The 24,749-nt window shown below is 34.9% G+C and overlaps 1 protein-coding gene across 7 annotated transcripts in view; it reads left to right on the top strand.

Moving 5' to 3' along the window:
- Positions 1-24,749, top strand: part of LOC121378572 (myosin heavy chain, striated muscle-like) — a 79,496-nt gene that overhangs the window by 31,140 nt on the left and 23,607 nt on the right. For 5 of the 7 annotated variants that reach the window (XM_041506815.1, XM_041506811.1, XM_041506814.1 and 2 more), the window contains exons 12-20: positions 367-537; positions 1,358-1,537; positions 3,834-3,954; positions 6,157-6,227; positions 9,516-9,603; positions 10,104-10,221; positions 10,678-10,935; positions 12,547-13,368; positions 13,826-13,916. In XM_041506815.1, the coding sequence (XP_041362749.1) occupies positions 367-537; positions 1,358-1,537; positions 3,834-3,954; positions 6,157-6,227; positions 9,516-9,603; positions 10,104-10,221; positions 10,678-10,935; positions 12,547-13,368; positions 13,826-13,916 (1,920 nt within the window). Of the gene's footprint in view, positions 1-366; positions 538-1,357; positions 1,538-3,833; positions 3,955-6,156; positions 6,228-7,164; positions 7,227-9,515; positions 9,604-10,103; positions 10,222-10,677; positions 10,936-12,546; positions 13,369-13,825; positions 13,917-24,749 lie in introns of all 7 variants that reach the window. The other 2 variants (XM_041506812.1, XM_041506813.1) reach the window with 1 other exon arrangement.

Raw genomic sequence — 24,749 nt, forward strand, 5'->3', positions numbered from 1 at the left:
AAATAAAACATTTCCTTCCTTCCTTCAACATCTAAACATCACAATGAATTTCGTAATACATGTAAAGTGTTTATAAGGTGGTTGCTAATTTGGTTCTTTTCAATTAGCAACAATATTTATCGAATTATTCAATTCAGTATATGTGACAGGGCTCACTCTGGCACTCGCTAAATTCGCCAATTGCAAATTTTAAAAACAATTGGCGAATTTTATTTTAATTTGGTGAATAAATTTTATGTAATAATTGTTATTTTATTAGAAAATAACTGGGTTTTGCTATTTTTGAAATTTAAATAGGTGATTTGGCGAATTTTTCTGCTCACCCAGAGCTTGCCCTGTGTGATATACTTGTCTTCAATATTTCAGTTCAACAGTTTTGAACAGCTGTGCATCAACTACACGAATGAGCGTCTGCAGCAGTTCTTCAACCACCACATGTTCATCCTGGAGCAGGAGGAGTACAAGAAGGAGGGCATTGAGTGGGAGTTCATCGACTTCGGCATGGACCTGCAGGCCTGCATCGACCTCATCGAGAGGGTGAGTCAACAAATCATAGACAAAGAAAATATTTCAAGTAATAAAAAGTATGTAAGACCTGCATCGACCTCATCGAGAGGGTGAGTCAACAAATCATAGACAAAGAAAATATTTCAAGTAATAAAAAGTATCTAAGACCTGCATCAACCTCATCGAGAGGGTGAGTCAACAAATCATAGACAAAGAAAATATTTCAAGTAATAAAAAGTATCTAAGACCTGCATCGACCTCATCGAGAGGGTGAGTCAACAAATCATAGACAAAGAAAATATTTCAAGTAATAAAAAGTATCTAAGACCTGCATCGACCTCATCGAGAGGGTGAGTCAACAAATCATAGGCAAAGAAAATATTTCAAGTAATAAAAAGTATCTAAGACCTGCATCGACCTCATCGAGAGGGTGAGTCAACAAATCATAGGCAAAGAAAATATTTCAAGTAATAAAAAGTATCTAAGACCTGCATCGACCTCATCGAGAGGGTGAGTCAACAAATCATAGGCAAAGAAAATATTTCAAGTAATAAAAAGTATCTAAGACCTGCATCGACCTCATCGAGAGGGTGAGTCAACAAATCATGGGCAAAGAAAATATTTCAAGTAATAAAAGTATCTAAGACTATGGTAGTTGACTTCAGTATGGACTTGCAGGCCTCCATTGACCTCATTGAGAGGGTGAGTCAAGAAAATCAAAAAGTAATAAAAAGTAACAACTATGTCCATTGTCTTTAACTAAATCTCGGTTGGTTAAAAGGACTATGAACATTTCTCTTTTAAATACAATGTTTTTAAATATTGCCAAAACTAATTTTCTACTCTTCAGCCCATGGGTCTACTGTCCATCTTGGAAGAAGAGTGCATGTTCCCCAAGGCTTCAGACAAGACCTTCCAGGAGAAGCTGTTTGCCAACCACATGGGCAAGACTCCAAACTTCATGAAGCCGGTCAAGGGCACCAAGGGGGCGGCTAACGGCCATTTTGCATTGAAGCACTACGCTGGACTAGTCAGTATATTTAATTATGTCACAGGCATCCAAGTAAGCATAGTGGCTGGGAACCCTTGTATTAGTTACCACAAAATACAGGCCTGGTAACCTCAGGCCCGGTAACCTCAGGCCTGGTAACTACAGGCCCGGTAACCACAGGCCCGGTAACCACAGGCCCGGTAACCACAGGCCCTGTAACCTCAGGACTTGTAACCTCAGGCCTTGTAACCACAGGCCCGGTAACCACAGGCCTGGTAACCTCAGGCCTTGTAACCTCAGGTTCGGTAACCTCAGGCCCGGTAACCTCAGGCTCGGTAACCACAGGCCCGGTAACCACAGGCCCGTTAACCTCAGGCCCGGTAACCTCAGACTTGGTATCCTAAGGTCTGGTAACCTCAGGCCTGGTAACCTCAGGCCCGGTAACCTCAGACTTGGTATCCTAAGGTCTGGTAACCTCAGGCCTGGTAACCTCAGGCCCGGTATCCTCAGGCCCGGTAACCTCAGACTTGGTATCCTAACGCCTGGTAACCTCAGGCCTGGTAACCTCAGGCCTGGTAACCTTAGGCCCGGTAACCTCAGGCTCGTTAACCTCAGGCCCGGTAACCTCAGGCCCAGTATCCTCAGGCCCAGTAACCTCAGACTTGGTATCCTAAGCCTGGTAACCTCAGACCTGGTAACCTCAGGCCCGGTAACCTCAGGCTCATTAACCTCAGGCCCGGTAACCTCAGGCCCAGTATCCTCAGGCCCGGTAACCTCAGACTTGGTATCCTAAGGTCTGGTAACCTCAGGCCTGGTAACCTCAGGCTTGGTATCCTAAGGTCTGGTAACCTAAGGCCTGGTATCCTAAGGCCTGGTAACCTCAAGCCCGGTAACCTCAAGCCCTAATCTAGCTGGCTAAACGTGTTCTTCACCGAAAGTCGGCTCAATTAAGTCGCCTAATTGTTAGCAGTAGTGAGAAGTCGAAGTCGCCATAATATTCTGGACCTAATCCAATTTCAAAAACAAAATTACACAACAGACATCAAGACCCCAACTTGGCACCTTGTCGGTCTGTGTTTTTACTTTGGCGCCAGTCTGTACATTGATGCATGTCGTGCCATTTGCAGTGACCAAATGTTGTGAATTCTCAGCCACATTTATTTCAGTAATCCCAGAAAATACTAATTACTACTTTCATTTTAACATTATCAGCTACTTAATAATATCAAGTTTTTAATGAAACATACAATTGTTTTGTTTAAATTTTATTACCGGAAGTAATAATATTTTATATTGAATTATTACGATTATAGAACCGAGTGTATAATTCAGATTTTTTTTCCCTAATGAATGCAGAATATGGCGAAACATTACGAAATGTACCAATAAATCTTCACTTGCCTATTTTTTATCAAACTTCTCCCCTTTCTAGATTAAGGTCTACACTTGTGGGTTACAACGCTTTTATCAAGTTTACAAGTTCCATTATTATTACTAATAAAATCACAAATAGCAGATATACACTGACCATTTGTTATTCATATCAATTGTTATTCAATCATTCAGTCTCATTGTACCAGTTGATACGTGTATGTGTATTTGATAAAAGCTGCAGCTGATAAGTTAGAGGGTGTAGTTTTTCTTGGATGAAGATTTTGTGGAGAACGAAGTTCCGTTCTTGACTTTCTTGACATGTGGGTGACCTGAACAACCATTCTCGAATTATTTCAACACCAGTCTCAGTGGGCAAAAATGTTTGCCAAATTATCACACCAAATGCAAAACCACAAGTTATTTTCCAACAAATTCAATCATTACACAAAATGTTTTCACCAAATTAAAATAAAATTTGCCAATTCTTAAAATTAAAATAAGTAATTATCCAATTTGGCTAGACCTAGCAGATAATATATTTTAATGAAGTAGTGAACTACAGTTCATCACACAGGTACCTTACAACATCACACAGGTGTTCTAACCACTGATTTATGTGTAGGATGTAACCAATCTGTGTTTAATTCAGGTACCTTACAGCATCACACAGGTGCTCTGACCACTGATTTATGTGTAGGATGTAACCAATGATCTGTGTTTAATTCAGGTACCTTACAACATCACACAGGTGCTCTGACCACTGATTTATGTGTAGGATGTAACCAATGATCTGTGTTTAATTCAGGTACCTTACAACATCACACAGGTGCTCTGACCACTGATTTATGTGTAGGATGTAACCAATGATCTGTGTTTAATTCAGGTACCTTACAACATCACACAGGTGCTCTGACCACTGATTTATGTGTAGGATGTAAGCAATGATCTGTGTTTATTTCAGGTACCTTACAACATCATTGGGTGGCTGGACAAGAACAAGGATCCTCTGAACGAGACCGTCGTCGACCTGTTGGCTCACTCCAAGGAGAAGTTTGTGCAGACTCTGTTTGCTCCATCAGAAGGTGATGAGCTTTACTTGATAATCTGATCGAGATCATGACTAGCTTTACTTGATAGTCTGATCGAGTTCATGACTAGCTTTGCTTGATAATCTGATCGAGATCATGACTAGCTTTACTTGATAATCTGATCGAGATCATGACTAGCTTTGCTTGATAGTCTGATCGAGATCAAGACTAGCTTTACTTGATAATCTGATCGAGATCATGACTAGCTTTGCTTGATAGTCTGATCGAGATCAAAACTAGCTTTACTTGATAATTTCATCAAGATCATGACTAGCTTTACTTGATAATCTCATCGAGATCGTGACTAGCTTTACTTGATAATCTCATCGAGATCGTGACTAGCTTTACTTGATAATCTCATTGAGATCGTGACTAGCTTTACTTGATAATCTCATTGAGATCGTGACTAGCTTTACTTGATAATCTCATCGAGATCGTGACTAGCTTTACTTGATAATCTCATTGAGATCATGACTAGCTTTACTAGATAATGTCACCGAGTTTATTCATAAAAACTAGCTTAGCTTCTCAGATAATAATATGTCACAAAACTAAGCTTTACTCAAGAAAACAAAAATCTGTTAGGTAGGTTTTAACATTAAAATTTTAATTTGGAGGAATATTTGTAAAATAATTTTTTAATGGTTTTTGAAAGGACATTGTTATAATAATTGTCCCATTTCATTTTTGTTTCAGCCTTCCACAATGACTCCTTTTTTGTGCTTATTGTATATTATAAGTTTAAAAACTAAAAAACCTCCTTGGATTTTTACAAAAAATACTATTTGCAGGATGGCATAGTCTGCAATGCATCAGTCATAATTTTAATAAAAGTCAAACAGGCGTTTACCCAGGACTGGTTGCAGGTGGGAAGTGGATGGGCATCGGCATAGGCTTTTGATGTAGTTTGGAAAATGTAAAACATTTTAATTGTCATATAAATATGATTCAGCTAGATAATTTAGTACTTGGTTTGAACCCTAATGCTAAGACTGTGTGTTGAACTAGATTTATCACAGGCTTCATCAAACAGTGACCGAGTTGTGAAAGTTAAAAGGGACATGACATATATGACCCTAATGTGATTTTCTGTGAACACATTCGAATGCAAGGTCCAGTCATTACAATTGCAATAATCAGTAAATATGGTTGCATTGCTTTTTAACAATGAATTATTCTTTAATCCTTTCTTTACATTTTCAGATTTTTTTTTTAACAATTTGCGAAACACAAGCCTCCATAAATAGGCTGCTTATAAGGACATTTGTGGTGTTAAAGTTTACTTGCAGATCAATTGCTGGAAATGTTGCCTGAGAACATCTAAGTTTTCCTAATTCAGTAAACTAAACATTGTGCACCTCCCCTTTTCAAATTGTGTTCTCCACCATTGATCATTTGTATATTTGTAGGGAAAGTAGACCTTAAGTAGCAAATATGATATTTTTTAAAACCCTCATACATACACATTATAACCTGTTCCGAGGTATGTACCTAGCTAGTTTTATAAATTAAATTTGTAACAGTTTTTGTAAATAGTAGGTTTAAGGAATAAGTTAGAGTAGGGTGTCCTACTCATAATAATATTTCAGTATTTTTCTTGAGGTAGAGTTATATTTCAGTACTTCTTGAGGTACTGGTATACCAATTTAAAAATTGATATTCTTTATGAAGAACTTAAACAAAATTATGTTTTGAACATCTGACAATGTGGATTTATTTTAAACGTTTGAACATTTGAACAACTCCAGAAACCGGAAAATGACATCAAACAAAAAAAACCGAGAACTGAGCAAGCGCGAGTCTGTCAGTGGTCTCACAATAGTACTGTTAAAATATTTGCAGCAAACTATACTTTTAACACTTTACATCAGATTGACACTGACCAAAAATTACTATAAATAAACATTTAACATTTATCCATCACGTTGTCGTCTAGTGGATTTGTTCTGAATTTCAAAGAGCTGTAGATAATTACTGCATATCTTACTTCATTTTACTCTGTTGAAACATTTGCTGAGGTGTTGTTGAACATTCATGGATTCGTTCTGTAGAAATGTATGGTGGTTTGTCATTAAACATTCATTCATTGATTCATTCTGTAGAAATGTATGCTGGGGTGTCGTTAAACATTGATTAATTCTGTAGAAATATTTGCTGGGGTGTCGTTAAACATTCATTCATTGATTCATTCTATAGAAATGCCAGATGTTGAAGTGAAACGCCGCAAGAAAGGAGCAAGCTTTATGACTGTGTCACACATGCACAGGGTACGAACAGGTCGCATTAGAACAGATCTAAATCAGTCCCACCAGTTCTCTACAAGAGTTTGCTCCCTTGATAGTCAAATCAAAGAAACACTGTGGTGGATATCACTTTTAAATTTTAAAAATTTATTCTTATTAAAGGTCCCTTGATAATTAAAACCTTTTAAATTTAATTTGTTTTTAAATCTGTCCACATCACAGGGCACAATATTTGAAAACTTTAGATTACCAGGGCCTTTGTTTATAAAACGTTTAAAGTTTAGACTCAAATCTTGATTGACATTCGACACATACAAAATGTACGGCGTTAAAAGTCTGTGATTCTGTCAGTCATGAGTCTTGGCTCTAGAAGTTTCATAAGCACTGGTTTTAAACAGTTTTTATATGGACTATCATACAGCTACCTTGTAGGGAACAGTGAGTACTACTATTCAGAGCTTGAGTTCTTGCTTACACAACTTGTATGTGTTGAAGATGTTACAACATATTGGCGATTGTTTTTTAAATAGTTTCTCCAGGCTAATTAAAATGATTGGTTAACATTCGCTCACTAAACATGTCACATATCACACTTTGGAAAGAGGGCCAAAAATTGTTTTTTGATAGCAGGGTTCACTTCAAACGTTTTTTGTTTTGAGCACTTTGAATTTTTAAAATAAATACTGGTGAGCCCTGGCATAGCTTACAATTAAAAATTCCCTAGCTTACAATTAAATATTCCCTAAACGAAGGACAGCTCTTTATACACAATCCCAGTAAAGTGTGACATCATACAAATGCTACAAGTTGTGTTCTGCAAGAGATGACTAACCAGCTGTCAAAGATGTGAGTGTATTATTATTTTAATAAATACAGTCGTCGTCTTTGGCTGTTGGCCGGGTTATATATACATACCATTTTGGATTTGCATTGTCATGTATTTGTTTTTATTACTTATCAGCTGAGGTTGGAGGTAAAAAGAAGAAGAGTGCTGCTTTCCAGACTATCTCTTCAACTCATAAGGTTTTTCCACCATTGTTGATACCCAGAGTGTGCCACCCAGAGTTATCTCCCTTTAGTATGGAGTTACTCCCCTTTAGTGTACATTTTAACAATTGTTACCTTCCAGTTTCCCTTACACTTACATTCCAGTGCCAGTTCAGAGTTACTCCCCTTTAGTATATAATTTGAAGTGTGGACTGTTTTTTATTACTAGTACTAGTATTTGGATTTAGTTTTTATGCCAGTAAAAACTAGACATGTTTAAAATGCATGCTCAGTTAACTAGTGTTCGCCCAAACTAGCGATTAGTAGTGTAAGGTGAGATGAGGGGTGTTTGGTAGATGAGGCTAGAGGCTAGATGGATGAATAGTTAATACACAATTTATTTGTGTGATGTATGAATAGTAGATAACCAGTTAGCATTTCAAAGTCAATCATGCATTATTTTCAAAAATGGGATGTAGATGGTGGGGGAGCATTAGAAATGCAAAACGCTTTGTGTATGAAATATTTTAATAATTTGCAAATAGGCAAGATCATGCATAACCAAAAAAACCCAAAAAATAATAATAATAAGATAAAATTTACATGAATATTATTAGAACTTAAAAGGGTGGGTGGTGGTGGCTAGTTTTTGTTTGTTTGTGTTTTACTGTAGTGTTTTAGGATTCTATAGCTTGAAGTTTGTGTTATATTTTTAAATGAACACAAAAGGATAAGTCATGTGTAATAAATTATGTGTGTGTGTGTGTGTGTGTGTGTGTGTGTGTGTGTGTGTGTGTGTGTGTGTGTGTGTGTGTGTGTGTGTGTGTTTGTATGTGTGTTTATGGTATTTAGATTTATTCATACTGCTTTAAATTTCACAGCTTACTTCATCAGGTTACATAATAAGAGTTTTATTAATACTTAAATGCCAAATTTGTTTTGCTTTTAAAGAAAATAATCCCAAAATAGCAAAATTTTACTGCTCATTAATGCAGAAGCATCTCCAGGCTTCTGAATATTGCAAGAACGTTAGTTTCATTTGTTGCTCGCGTAAGTATAGTTTTGTGTAACTCATTTTTCGTTTGCTCACTGAATTTATGACATCATACATGGTCATGGCATGTAAAAACGAAATGGGTTACCTGAATTTGTTTTTGCATAACCCATAAATGGATTACGCAAATGTTCATTTCTCAGAGGCCTCTTCTCCGACTTTTCTCATCGTATTATTTATAAATTAACAACTAATTGTCCGAGTATTTTTAAATTACCTGAACATATTAATAAACATTGGTATATTTATTAATGTAAATATTTTTTAGGGATTTTTAGATAGTTTTTAAGACAATTTTAATATTTATTTATGTAAATATTTTTTTAAAAGTCATAATAGTAAGTGTTATATTAACATTCACTTTGTTGTTTGCTGTGATATACCAATTGCATGTTTACACATTTGGCAGCACATTGAAGAATAGTATGTGTACATACCCGGTTCACCAGCAATCGGGCATCGTGAAGCAGGTTGGGTTGGGGGAGGGTCTCTAGCCACCCCCCCAATAATTCTGATTCAAAAGGTGTTATTGGTAGTAAATTTTAAGGCAGAGTTGAATTTTACTTGTAGAATGCAAGAAATTGCATTTCAGGACATTTAGTATTCAAAATTTTATGTGGGAGCATACCCCCCAAACCCCCTAGAAACTTTGCTTTGAGGTTTGATCTCAGTCAGCCCCCCCCAAGATATCTACACAATAATGCCATGGATTGCTTCCAATACTCTTTGTAAATGGTAAATAGAGCTGGTACAATAAAACTGATATTGATTGAAACGTTTACAAAATTAAAAAAACAAACACCTGAGAAACTAATTTGTTTTTAATATTTCTTTTAACAGTTTTTTTGTTTTTTTTAATCTTCGATTTTTTTAAAAATAAAAGTAAAATAAAACTGCAAAGCTGCTTTTTTTTTTTTTTTAATGGATTGTATAATGGATGAAATTCAATACACATGGTATCAATAACATTATACATGTACTAAAAAAAATGTGTCTTTTAAAGTATAATTTTTCCAGAATTCTGGATTTGATACAACCTTAAAACTGTTTTGTCTATATTCTTTCACACTGACCTCAATCATTTTTCAGATTTGTTTTGCCCTAAAGATTTCAACTGACTGTTGATCCATTTGCAGGTCTATTCTTGATTATTTAATTCATGTTTGCAAGTTTGAATATCAGAATTTAAAATATTTCAATTGTAGAAATGTAACAACAGATTGAAATGATGACGTCATTATTTATAATACAAAATTATTTCTGAATTACAGGAATCTCTGAACAAACTGATGAAGAACTTGTACAGCACACATCCCCATTTTGTGCGGTGCATTATCCCCAACGAGTTCAAGACTCCAGGTAATTAAACACACCGAATGTCCCTACCAGGGCTCTGGTTGCACACAGTCAGTCTGGGATTGATCCCCGTCTGTGGGCCCATCGATCTCTATCTCTAGGGTATGGGGCAGTATAGAATTTAGATAGCTTAATGTTATCCTTACTTCAAAAACCCCAAATTTACTTTAAAATATTATGGTCAGAGGATGGGGTTGTGATGACAACTTTTTAACAATTGCTTCATACATTTTCTAAATTTACATCTGTTTCCATATAGTCACACAACACAATAGCAATTCTATGTAAACCCCATTCAAAGGCGTTAGGAACTTGTATACATGTACAGTAAGAAGAATTACAGTGTGTTTAATCACTCAAATGAGAGTCATATTGCCATGCAGTGCATGTTTAATATATATATACTGTTTTCCTTGGTCACATAATGTATACTGTTTTCCTTGGTCACATAATGTATACTGTTTTCCTTGGTCACATATTGTATACTGTTTTCCTTCCCTCAGGTCTGATTGACGCTCACTTGGTGCTGCATCAGTTGCGGTGTAACGGTGTGCTTGAGGGAATTCGTATCTGCAGAAAGGGATTCCCCAACAGGATCATCTACTCTGAGTTCAAACAGAGGTCTGTGTACATTTGGGTTACATCAGTCTTGGTCAGTCTTTCCTTGAGGGCCAATAGCCAATGTTTTACTTTGTGCTGGGATTTCTCAAAACAATGTTCATTCATTTTTGTTTTACTTCGTACACATGTTCTCGCTCACTTACTTGAATCCATATGCCCACTTACTCACCCATGTGCTCACTGACATTCTCTCGCACTCACTCATTCACTCACTCTCATTCATGGACATTCACTAGCTCTCACTAGCTCACTCACTCAGTCACTCGCTCACTCACACACTCGCACACTTACTCACTCTCACACTTTCACACTCGGTAACATTAACTTGCATTCACTCGCTCTCCCTCCCTCAGTTACTTATACTTCTCAAAACCCTTTTTCTCTACAAATGATCCACGATTATGAAATCAAACGAAACTGCTATAATTCAAAACCTATCTTATTCTGCATTACCAGATACTCCATCCTGGCTCCCAATGCTATCCCTCAAGGTTTTGTGGAAGGCAAGCTGGTGTCTCAGAAGATCCTAGAGGCCCTGGAGATGGACGTAGCTGAGTACCGTCTCGGTTTGACCAAAGTCTTCTTCAAGGCTGGTGTCCTCGGTTACCTTGAGGACTTGCGTGACGCGCGACTCACCAAGATCATCTCCTTGCTGCAGGCACACATCCGGGGATTCCTGATGCGCAAGGCCTACAAAAAACTCTGTGACCAGAGGTTTGTATTGCACACTATTTCATTTCATTTCAACTTATTTCCGTGCTTATATTCAGTTAAGGTTCATTCACGCTGTCCTGGGCACACACCTCAGCTGCCTAGGCTGTCTGTCCAGGACAGTGGGTTAGTTGTTAGTTGGTTAGTGGTTAGTGAGAGAGAAGAAGGTGTAGTGGCCTTACACCTACCCACTGAGCCCTTAAGAACTTGATCTGAGTTGGAGCCGGTACCAGGCTGCGAACCCTGTACCTACCAGCCTATAATCCGATGGCTTAACCACTGCGCCACTGAGGCCGATTTGCACACTATAACAGGGCTCTAACTTGATGGTGACACTTAATGGCAATATCTGTAGCTACAATATAAATTGCCATAGATCAGGGGCTATACTATTTTTTTTTTTTTTAAATTGCCCTAAACAGAATTACAATAGATTAGGGGGTTTTACCAATGGCAGTTTTTTGCTGCTGGATAAAACTTATTGTCATTGGTTGAATTGATAACATTTTGTGTCTTAATTTTGTGTTTATGTGTTGCAAAAAATAGTCAAATTTTGCAGCAGTCCAACATTTCATTGCTGAAAGCAAACATTTTAACTGATAAGTGATAAAACTGTTCACCTTTTTATCCTTTGATCTTCTTGTTTCTCTGGTTCGAAACTTTGAGATTTGGGTCCACTCAATCTCTAACTACATCACACACATACAATTTGTGTGGCGTTGTCACGACATTACTGTCTCAAACTCAGTCTAGACTGAAAGTTTCATAAGCACCAGGCCAGAGGTCTGTATTGCATTGCAGTCTCTGGATTTAAGTGATACAGACTTCAGGTATTAGGCAGTATATAAAAATATATTTCCGGGTGTTATAGCTTGCTTTATGCCTTTGCCATTTCAATAGTAAAGGGAAAAACATTCTTTATAATTTAGACTCTAGGGGAAATTAATACTTTGGATTTTTTTAATTAAATTTTTAAATGAATTGTGTATTACGTTAGTTATGGATATATTGCTATTACACATTTTTTGACTAGTTTAAATCTATGATGAAACTTATAACAGGTAGTCTGCTCTCTTTTATAAAAAATATTAATTTTTCAACTGTACCCACATCTGAATTAGAATACATCTATTTAGCAAAAATTTAGCAAAAGAATTCAAACATTTAAGGATTGTCTGTTATTTCTTTTACGTTCATCGGGGTGTGAAAAAAATAAATTATCTGCAAACTGTGAATCAGCGAAGCCATTCTCACATAACATTGAGGATTATTGTTTGTTCATACCCAGATGAATGTAAAAGAAATAACATACAATACTTGTAATTAAATTTGAATCATACTTGCTAATAATATCACTAAAACTTCATATTTTATTTTTAATTATTTTTTAATTATTTTTGGTTAATAAACAATAACTCTCAATAAGACAACTTACCCATATAAAATGACGTCATCAGATATGACATTCCCTGGACCATTGAGATGACGTTATGTTGTAATGAATATATAGCTAGTTAAATTAAGAGAAATTTTCAAATATCTTTCCTATCATTGTACAGGGATTGAAATTTACCTCCAGTTTTCATACAGAATATGATGATACTTTGATTGCAGAGTTGGTCTGTGCGTAATCCAGAGAAACATCCGCAAGTGGCTGGGACTGAGAAATTGGCTGTGGTGGAAGCTGTACATCAAGGTGAAGCCTCTCCTGAACGTAGCCCGAGCTGAGGATGAGATGAAGGTGAAAGAGGAGGAGCTGGCCAAGACGAAAGAAGAGCTATTAAAAACAGAACAGAGACGGAAAGAGCTTGAGGAGCAGAACGTCACCCTGCTGCAGCAGAAGAACGACCTCTTCCTGCAGCTCCAGGCTGAACAGGACAACATTGGTGATGCTGAGGAGAAGATTGAGAAACTTGTCGGCCAGAAGCTGGACCTTGAGGAGCGGGTTAAGGAGATGGAGGAGAGGCTCCTTGATGAGGAGGATGCAGCAGCTGAAGCTAATGAGAAGAGGAAGAAACTGGAAACGGAGATCGAGGAATACAAGAAAGATGTAGAAGATCTAGAGACGTCGCTGGCTAAAGCGGAACAGGAGAAGCAAACCAAAGACAACCAGATAAAGACTCTCCAGGACGAGATGGCCCAGCAGGACGAACAGATATCGAAGCTTTCCAAGGAGAAGAAGAACTTGGAGGAGCTGCAGAAGAAGACTCTGGATGATCTACAGAAGGAGGAGGACAAAGTGAATCACCTGAGCAAGCTGAAGACCAAGCTGGAGCAGACTCTCGATGAGCTGGAAGACAATCTGGAACGAGAGAAGAAGGTCAGATCTGATGTAGAGAAGGCCAAGCGCAAGTTGGAACAGGATCTGAAGATGACACAGGAGACTGTGGAGGATCTAGAGCGTGTCAAGAGAGAACTGGAAGAAAATGTCAGAAGGTAAGGTCTTGTGTTGTTGCATTAAATAATAAATGTGTTTAAAATTTGTCTTAGTAGGCAACTTTATAATATTCTCTAAAGTGGCTCATTAACACATATACCTAGCATAGTAAAATATTTCATGACCACAATTCAAATGTAACATCTTTATAAATAATTGATAAGTAACAAGACAAGTATTTGGAGATCCAGTTGTGTAGCCAGGGTCGACTGTGTAGCCAGAGGTGGGTGTGTGTGTGGGGTGTGTGTCATGTGAAGAGTTCACATTACCCAACATTTTCATGAGTATTTTATGACCTGCAACCTTAGCCCCCAGCATTATATTTATTCCACATTTGTAAAAAATAAAAAACTTTCATTGAACATTCTTGTTGGCTATTCTACTGGAGATCTAAGCATGTAATATAATATAAGAAATTTCTAATGTTATACATGAGTGAGAAATGTATTTTAACAGGAAGGATGTTGAGATCAACAGTCTGAACACAAAACTCGAAGATGAACAGTCTCTGGTGGCTGCACTACAGAAAAAGATCAAAGAACTTCAGGTATTCAAATATTTCTCTCTTATTCTCGGGATTGGGGGAAGAACTTCGGGTATTAAAATATTTCTCTCTTATTCTCGGGGGTGGGGTGGGGAGGGGAAGAATTTCAGAGATTAAAATATTACTCTCTTTTATTTGGGGGAGATAAAAGAACTTTGCGTGCTAAAATATTTCTCTCTTATACTCGGGTGTGTGTGTGGGTGTTATAAAGATCAAAGAACTTCAGGTATGAAAATATTTCTCTCTTTTACTCGGTGGGGTGGGGGTGGAGATCAAAGAACTTCAGGTATTAAAATTTTTCTCTCTTGTACTAGGGGAGGGAGGTTATCAAAGAATTTCAGAAATTAAAATATTTCTCTATTATACTCAGGATATAAACTATTCAACATGCTAGAAATGAATTAAAGTTCAATTTAGAGAATATATTTTATGATAAATTTGCTTAAAATGTCATTGAAGAATTATTATATTCAGAAAGTCTTTATTTTATAACATTATTTATATCAAAGACAAATTTAATTTGGCTACCCATTTTCAAAAAAAAATGTATGTAAAAAAAAGCAGAAAAAAAAGCTTAAAAACCACAAACGTTTAACACAGAGACCAAGAGAACATTGTTTTTGTTTTTTTCATTTTGTTTTGTTTGTATATCACAAAGATATATGGATGATAAGAAAATGCAGTACTTCCATTTTTGTATGGAACTACAAAGCCATGCTTGCTACCAGTTGAACTATCATGGTATCACCGGAGCTTGGGATACCTGGAACCTGCAGTGTCTGCCAGTTAATCATTCTCCATGTGGGATCATACTTCTCAAAGACACACTCATAATCACACCCATGATTTGGGTGAAACCTCCCTATTAATTATTTAATTAATTCATTTGCTCATTCATTCATTCATTCATTCATTCATTCCATTGACTGATGGATTAATTAATTAATTAATTTATTAGACAAATTAATAATGATAATAAAAGAACAAGTAGCATACTGTAGTCTGAAAAAACCCACCCAACCCTTTTCTTTCATAATGTGTTCATGAAAACAGTCTAGTTATATAGTACACGTGTTCTGGTGAAATAATAATAAAGCAACTGTTAACTTCATAGTGCACTATTCAGACAGTATTATTATTGAATATATGATAATTGTTAAAAGACAACATAAAACAGAATTTAAATAACGTATATTGGCATGCAAATATATACAAATGCTGAGAAAACTGAGAAGTACAGTTTGATACTCATATTTAATAATAAGGTCATTGAACTAAAATATCAGAAATATTGGACAACTTCATCATACTATTAAAATGGCTTTGACGAAATGAGGAAATGGGTCATTTGTGGAATTAAAGAAGCAAGCAGACATACTGACTTTGGATGAAAGTTAAGACATGAGAATTAACAGTTCATGCAACTCAGGAAATATACAGAAGCCTCATGAAACTCAGGAATGTGCAGTCGTCTCACGAAACTCAGGAAATGCACTGTGATGCCCTATTGATGGCACTAATAGATGCAGCAAACCCATGGATCACCAAGCTCCTGGGTAAAATGACGAAGACCCAAGCATGAAGTCAACCTACCTTGATGGCTGTTATTCAAATCCCATTTTATTTGTCTAAAATACCATCTTCCATGTAGCAGAGTTACCAATGATCCTAACACTAATAAACCAATAGAAGGAATTCAGCTCTAGATCTTGTCTTACGTTATCATCAAGCAGTAGATGCTCATGTTTGGAGTCCAAGGTAAGTGACAAACACTTGAATTGAAAATAAAATGTTTGCTGTGAAACCTTTGCGTGTTCCTGTCTTCTTTCTTCTAAACCTGTTACATGTACTTTAGTTATTAATAACCAGAACTAGAACTTTCTTTTCAGCCCACTGATCCGCACATAATACGACTGCATGACCCTTCCCACTTGTGTACAGATTTGTAATTCCCGTGTATTCCACCCCCTCCCTGTACATCCCCCAAGTCTCAAATGTCAAGATTTAAACATATGGAATATAAAGTCAAGAATAAAATTTTAAAATTCAGCTGAACACTTTATAAAGTTCTGTTTTGAGCACCAAGTCTTGGTTTAAACAATATTATGTCAGTAACATATTGGGATTGGTCAACAGGCTCAGCCTATAGCCTAAGTCTTCAGTCGAACATGTAAGTATTTCCTCTTGAAGTAGACCATAAACATTGTGTTGCCAAGAATCAAATGGTTGACCAGGAAATGCTGCAGAATATTATCTATAGTATGGTGAGCAGAAGAAATATTTGCAGAAATGAAGCAGGTGAAACAACAAAATTAAATACCGGTACACAAATTGTATTTGAAAGTGAAAAGAATTTCTTAATATTTGACAATGTTCAAGTAAGTTATTATAATAATATAACATAAAGTATCAACTAATCAATCAGTCTATCAAGCAATCAATCAATCAATCAGTCAGTCAGTCAATCAATCAAATATATTTTGACATACGAATCATATGAAAAATACATAAAAATGCAAATATACACCCTGTAAAAAGGAATATTTACTTATGATTTAGTAATAATCCATTGCTACCTCCTTGGTCCATCATTACCTCCATGTTGTACTAACTAAATGGATCAAATTTGCAGTGTATGGTTGTTTTAAATCTGATTTGATGTCGTAAAGACTTCATTATGATGTTTTTGACATGGTTTGCTCCCCTTTCCCAAAGCAGACTGAATCCTTCCCATTCAGTATTAACAATACCTAGCAAGTGCCTCTTCCATAGTTCCATCTAACTGTTTCTGAATAAACCTTCTATTAATAGGACCTTCTATTAATCTACCTGATTTAATACTTTGAAATAATACCATCAGTTTTGTATTTGAAATGTAACATTAGTATATAAAAAATGTAGGTTTTAAAAAAAAAAGTATTTCCTTATTTGTTAGTTTGAATTTTTTTGTTTAAACATTGTATTCCTTCCAGTAGTGGTAGAAATGTATTCATATTTATGTCTCATTAATGTACCTGGATTAATACTCCCACATTAGTAATAGTTTTAAATAAATACAAGTTGCATATTTAACTTTAACTTCCATACAATAAAATATTACCATCACCAACTGTCAATACAAAGTGAGTGCTATGCATTATATCATACTAAAGAGGCATAAATAACATTCATAAGAAATGAACTTGATTTCTTCTCATCATACCATAGAGGCATAAATAACATTCATAAGAAATGAACTTGATTTCTTCTATCTCTTGAGTCTCAATACAAAATTGTGTTATTTGTATAGCTTATAGATACTCATGTAAAGTAAATAAAGTTTGGCACTGTGCTGTTTCTAAGATATTCCAGATAGCATCTCCTAATACGTCCAAAATGTCTTGATTAGAATTCCAGACACATGGTACATCTGAGCAATTCCCACCAGATGACTGACTCGTGTAAGATGAAGTACAATGTTTGTCATAAATTTCATCTTTCACATTTATTTAGCATCAAGAAAACAGTCCATTTATTGATATTACAAAATAGTCAAAACTGGTGTATGAAATGGTCATAACCGAAATTAGTGTAAAATAATATTGTTTTATTTGAACATATGATACATGACTGATCCCAGGCCATGATGGGCATGCTTTAAAACCGTTTACTCTGCTTCACACATTAAGTATTGTTATGATGTTCACCATTAGATGAATGTATTGAGAATAATGTTCACAAAATATTTAAATAATGCTCTCTTATATTCATGTATATAAATTTCATAATTTCATAACTACATAAATTTTATTTACTTTTTACTTAGGTTTCCAATAATTAGTTGAATTGCTTGAATTTATTTTATGATTTGTTACTAAATCATCACTAAACTGTATCGCTGGTTGCAGAGCTTAAGATTCATATTAAAGGTGTGTTTTTGTTTTAATTTAAGTATCCTTGAGTAACCATGAACCGGCCTATCAACAGGAAATGGTTTCTGAAATGTATGATCGATTTGATGAAATAATGTTTTACCTTGTTCATTTTATTGTCAAAATCAACCAACAAATGTTAATATCCATGCCTTTTAAATGCATGTCGTAGTCAAATGTTGACATTCTTCAGCTACTCCCGTAAACGGGGCTATTGTTTTTCAAGAGTGACGCGTGTCATGTGATGTCACCAGAACTCTTATGCAATGAATCTGTGAAACAAATGAGACTTTTGACACTAACAACAGTGTGAAACTGTTGTTTACTTAGGTTTGTTTAATATGACACGTCATTTAATATAGTGTGCACAGTGCAAAAAGGCGGTCGTATATATAAAATTATTTTGAATGTCTACTTCTCTTTTACTCATTTGTGCACTTTGTTTTTGGGAAGGTTTTCTTAATTCAACAAAAGTATTTTGATGTCAGGGTTCAAATGTGTGCAGATTCCAAAACCCCCCAAGTCAAACATAAATAAACCAGTTTATGGGGTAGCCCAATTCACAATTTTTCACGATAATTTTAATTATTAATGGCTGATTAAAATAAAATTAGTCTTGAGGTGATAAGAGTGGAAAGAAATCCAAATGTCTCTTTAAAAATTAGATGTTTCCTGAATTGCAACTTAAAATTGTCTAAGATGATAATACATAGCTGATTTCTATAGATGTTTATAATGAGGAAAATGTACACAAAAATGTTTGTTTTTTTGCATATAATATAGTGAAACCCAAATATTTGTACTTCTTTTAAAGTCCATGTTAGCTAGCCACATTACAATAGACCCAACAGGTTTATATATATATATATATGTACAGTCAGACTTCGATAGCTCGATCTTGAAGGGGATGATGAAATAGTTCGAGTTTCAGGGAGTTCGAGTTTTCGAAATTAATATATAAGAGTTCAAATTAGCTGGATGCTTTGGCTTAATATTGTAAGAAGTGTGCACTTCACTGCCTACCTCTAAACTCTGAAAACTATGCATCGCTGTCTGATTGACTTGATTGACAAGTCAGTCGTCTTTAAAATACAATGACAGTTTGATCAATCCACACACGTCGAGTTTTTGAGGTGCATAATCTATTAAATCTTTATGGTGGGACTAAATAATTATGTCGAGAGATCGAGGTTATCGAGTGTTCGAAGTTTGAGTTTTTGAAGGTCGTTATTACTAGTTTGTATAGCAATTCGGGGGGGACTGTTGCTTCAGATCGAGAGATCGAAAATATCGAGAGATTGAAGGAGGAGTTATCGAAGTTTGACTATATATATATATATATATATATATATATATATATATATATATATATATATACTCCCTTTACCCTAGCTCCCAGCATATTATTAGCCATCATAGGCCAACCTCCAAAGATTCCCATCATGCCTGTTTTGCTCTTTTGGGTGTATACAACATGTATAAATAGATGTGATCTTACGATCATTTATACCCCTCTCCCCCCCCCCCCCTTCCTGTCATGGACGGCCGGCTCTTGTGCCCATGACAGGCGTGCGCTACAACAGCTTGTTCTGAATGTGCACATAAAACCCTATGATCTGACCTGACCTGATCATTTATAGCCTATGGAATGCCACAGACCTCTTGACTACATAGACAACAAGACTGTTGTTAATCATTCAGTTATGGTGACTTTTATAGAGGTACAATTAATACTGGTAAACCATTAATCTAAACTTTATATGCTATATCTCCAAATTATCAAAAGTAAAGATAAATGCAGATACTTAATGTCAGTGTGAAATGTCTAATAAAAATGAAAACAAGGAAAGTGATATGTAAATTTTGTATCAATGTTAAAAGGGCAAAGTCATGCATGGTACATGTAAATGCACAAGGTAATAATAATTGTAAGCACGTGTCCTTGCACAACAGTGAAGATAACATGCAGGTGTTTATGTAAGGAGAGTAGAAAGCTAAGTTAAATGTAGAAGAACTATGTATAGGGTGTTGCGAAATCTCAAAGTCATGTACTACTGGGCAAACAACCAAGAGTTATTTTTTAGTCCAGTGCATGTGCCAACTAAACTGCAATCATCTGCACCTACATTATTTTCCAGAATTGTAATAAAACTACAGAAAGAAATATATTCTCTCAGTAACTCCCACCTTTAATAATATTATTATTCAATATACTTTTAACAAAATTCTTAATTATTTTTAGAATTCTTAAATTTTTCCAGATAAACAAAATATTTTTTCTGTTGAAATTCCATATCTTAGATAAATATAAAAAAAACCCATAAAATAAAACTAACAAATCAGTAGTATTCAGAACTCTTTTTGTAAAACCCTAAATGAAAAGTGGATAACTTTCATCTATCTCCAGGTCATCTTTAATCCTAATTTATCTTTTCCAAGGTCAGATCAAGGTCGACGAGATAAAAATGATGGGAATTCTGCTAGCTAAAACTACCCTGACAAAATGTAGTCTCAACATAATACTTAATAGTTAAATCTTCCCATATATACACTTTACCTAAATAATATTCACTTATGTATGACAGTTTTTATATTTTATTGTAAAAATAATGACATATTATGTCATTCAAATTATATAAAATAAAACATTTAAAACAAGATTAATTATTCTCAATTCTGATGAGTTAAACAGCAAATATACTTCAACAGTCAAGACAGACATAAAAATGTGTTATGTTATTGTCAAAATAAAGACATAATATTGTGTCAGCCAAATGATATAAAATAAAACATTTAAAACGGGATTAATTATTCTGAATTCTGATGAGTTAAACAGAAAATATACTTCAACAAACAAGACAGACATAAAAATGTGTTGAGGAAAACTTGGCAATGTAGACTCCTGCCAAATCTATTAACCTTCATAGGTATATCTCTCAATTACCGACAGCTGGCAGACATTATAAACTTCAAGTACAATGGTAATTAGACAGCTGGTTTTCTGACTTTTGTACAGTACTGTATTTAGAACAAAGCTTCTTTCACACATGTAATTTTAACATGCGTTTGCCAGTAAGAATAGGCCTATACAAATATACTACAAATTAATAGTATTATATGCAGAGCTTAATTTTATATGAACATAATATTAATATTTTTAGGAAATAACTACAGTACCAAGGTCAATATCTGTTCTGAGGTGTTTTGAAGTTTTTGTATTTTTATTATTATTATTTTTTAAATGTTTGCGATACGTTTTTCTTTTATATTTAATTTTTTAACATGAAACTTTCTTGGGATCAAATTAATGATCTGGACATGATCATAAATCTAAATAATAACAATTTTGAATGTAAATAAATTTTAAAATTAATATTTCAAACAACATATGATTTGATTTTCGACAGTACCAAAAAGGAAAGCATAGGTTTAGTTCTATCAAAGACATTATATGTTTTATATTATTATGTTAGATATTATGAAAACAAATTTTTGTAATAAATGTTTTTGTTTATATTGTAAAATGATTATTTAAATTTTTATTTTAACAATATTAAAAATAAATTATCATTACAAGAATTTAAATGTAAAACATTCTGTAATTTTGTCTCATTTTTAGTTTTCCCCAGTAAATATTTAATTTGATTTAATTTACAATATTTTGTTGCATTAACTAGATACATGTGTACCAGTATATATTTGTACTGTTGTGGGGTGTTTTTTTGCCAATTCATGTGGGTTTTGGAGATTTAAAAAACCCCATCTTTTGTGCAACATTTTTCAGGTTAAGATTATAAAAGTGTAATCATCAAAATATGCACACAAAAAAATATGTTTAAAAAAATAATAATAATAAAAAACCATGTATCCAATTTGTTTGATGTAGGTAGCAATGTCTTGTATGAGATTCCCAACACATCCTCATTCCTGTAGCTGACTGGCATTTCGTTGTGAAACCCAATCCCTCCACTTTATCTAAATAAGGAGAAGACTGGGCTGAGTCAGAGCCTGTCTGCCAGGTAACCAGATAGCTGGAGCAATCGGCCTGTAAACACAATCTGTTACTTATAGCGCATCCTACCGGCTGGGGAGAATACCTTCCACGTGATTCGTTCAGCACTTTGTCACATACTGATCATCCTAGAAGCTACATTCCAAACAACTATTAATTATTGTTGCATGTCTGCATGTACAGTCCACTAATAAAAATCGAATGGAATAACTTTTCCTAGCATTTGATAACAATTTCTCATTTAATTACTACACCATACCCTTATTTGACTATGTTCCATTCCACAATTCTATGTGGGTTGTTTTGTTTTGTTTTTTTTCTACACTTCTCACTTTCTCTTGAGATTTTCTTGAGCTAAAATAAGAAAGAGGGTTGGAAAAATGTTGTGCCAAAATAGTTGTTGTGTTAGAGAAGATTAGGGTTGCCGAGGTCAGGAATCGGTTGCTAGGTGATGAGCTCATCTGATTTTAATATGTTTAGAGGTGCAGCCTTTAAAGGTAGGTAACCATTGTCTGCAGAGCTAACACATTGGTCTGTGTTCACCGTTTCTTTTCCTCAGGCCGACTTACTTTCCCCTGTTGTGCTGCACCGTAATGGCAGCCGGTTTATAAACCGGAACACAAGGACAGAGCAACCAGTGTACCAATATTTACCCAAGGCGGATCTTTGACGGATTTCTGATAGTAGCCCTTTGATAATCATTTGGTTTCCGTGCTGTTGTGACTCCTTGGCTGATAATAAGGAGATATAACAGTGTATTCATTACAGCATTTTTATAACCATGACAACCAATGGTGTAACCGTGGACGACAAAGTGTCGGAGCCAGAGCCCGCCCCTGTGCAGCATGAGCCATCACCCCCACCGGTGCAGGCGGCACCTGCCCCCCAGGAAACTCAGGTGACCATGGTAACGGAACAGCTGACAGTCAAGAAAACAAAACCGTCCGAACCGAAACCACCCAGTGAACCGAAACCACCTAGTGAACCGAAACCACCTAGTGAAACCAAAAAACCACCTCCGCCCAGTGAACCAGAAACACGTCCAAGGCAACCAAAAACATCGTCACACGGACAGTCTGCGACAAGTAAAAAAAGCTCAACTAAAAGTGCGTCATCTACGAAATCGTCGTACCGTTACAAATCGGATTACGCGACAGGGGATTCGTTTTTACAGGAGTTGCGCAGGGACTTCCACTCGACAAGCCCGTCTGTCCTGGAATCTATTGGTACACATCCGCTCTTGTTCAGTAGTCGTTTCGAACCCCAGATCACGCCTGGGTTAAGTCTACAGAGTCGGAGAGTTATTCGAGCAGCCGCGGAACTCGGCCAAGTCTCACCCGGGCTAAAGAACCTCCTCGAAGTAAAGTACTAATTTAATATAAAATATTGATTTACTCATATAATTCAATAAATTTATCGAATGCTATATTAAAAAATAAATAAAATATTTATATATAATAAAATACATAACTGATTTACTTACATAAATGTAATGCAAGAAATTTATTGAATTTGGATAAAGAATATAAAAAAAATTCATTTATTTATATTATATAATAAAATGCATAATTGATTTAGATACATGTGATGTAATGTAATATTTTTTATTAAATTCTATAAAAGAATATAACAATTCATTTATTTATATATTTATTTACAGTATATAATTGATTTACTTGCATATAATGTAATGTCACAAATATATTGATTTATGTTTCATAATATATATTAATAATATGTTTTATGTTTAGAGGTGATTTATAAGAACCACATTTCTTCACTAACTGTCCTTAATACTGTAACAAATGAAATATTAATCATTTATAATGTGATATTCATTAGTGTTATAAAGTAAGCTAAACAATCACATGGTAGATATTATTGTACACAATGATCTCCTGCAATAAAATTGTATTTATTTTTAACTATGTAATAAGCAATTATAAACCATTTTTCTTTTAACAAGTTTTCAAAGAAACATTCCATCAAACTGGTTTTATTTATTTATTTATTTATTTATTTATTTAATGTACATTAAAACATTGTATTAATATTGTTTATATTTTAATTGATTGAAAAATTATTAAAATCTTTGCTTGAAAATACTTTAAATTATAGAACCTAACATCATATAATGTGGCCAACAATAATGATGGTGCATCATAAAACAAAAATAAACTAATCCAATTGCTCTTTCATTTTAATGCTATAATGTTTTGATTAAATTGTGTTTAACCTGAAATAATAAAGAAATTTGGGAATTTTTAACGTTCATAAATACATGTACTGATATATCATCATCATCGTCATTGTCATCATTATTATCATCATCATCATCTTATATAATCTGATGTTGACATTATAAAGATATAAATTTATCATATATGTCATGTTATCATCAAACACAACTAAACCTGCTCAAGAGGCAGGCCATGGCAGAAAACAATATTTAAAAGTTCTTTTTTTTTAGTTTAAAAGTGCTCCTTTTGTCTAGCTGTTGAAGACAATGTATTACTGTGTACTGATTTCTGTGCCCCCACCCCTCCTGAGTTGTTTTAGACTATGTAGTAGGTTCATTAAACAGATTTTACTGTATAAACTCATTTTCTTCATTGTAATAATCAGAGGCCTGATTCACAAAGGTCTCTTAGGCTCTGCTAGATAGCAAAGCATCCTCTTTGCAAGTCTTTTAGCATTGCACTGCGAGATCGCAAAGTTGCCAGAGTTTAGGCCCCAGGTCCACAGTGCAGAAATGGACCATACCCAACCAAAATTAACTAGTCCACCAGAATTTCTACTGGTCTGTTGGCCTTAATCACAATATAGTATTATTATACTATAAATGTAATAAAATCTTCACTTCAAATGACAATCCAATAAAACCAAAACTCTTGAGATACTGTTTTATTGCAA

Source organism: Gigantopelta aegis, chromosome 8, assembly GCF_016097555.1.
Source record: "Gigantopelta aegis isolate Gae_Host chromosome 8, Gae_host_genome, whole genome shotgun sequence".
NCBI lineage: Eukaryota > Metazoa > Mollusca > Gastropoda > Neomphalida > Peltospiridae > Gigantopelta > Gigantopelta aegis.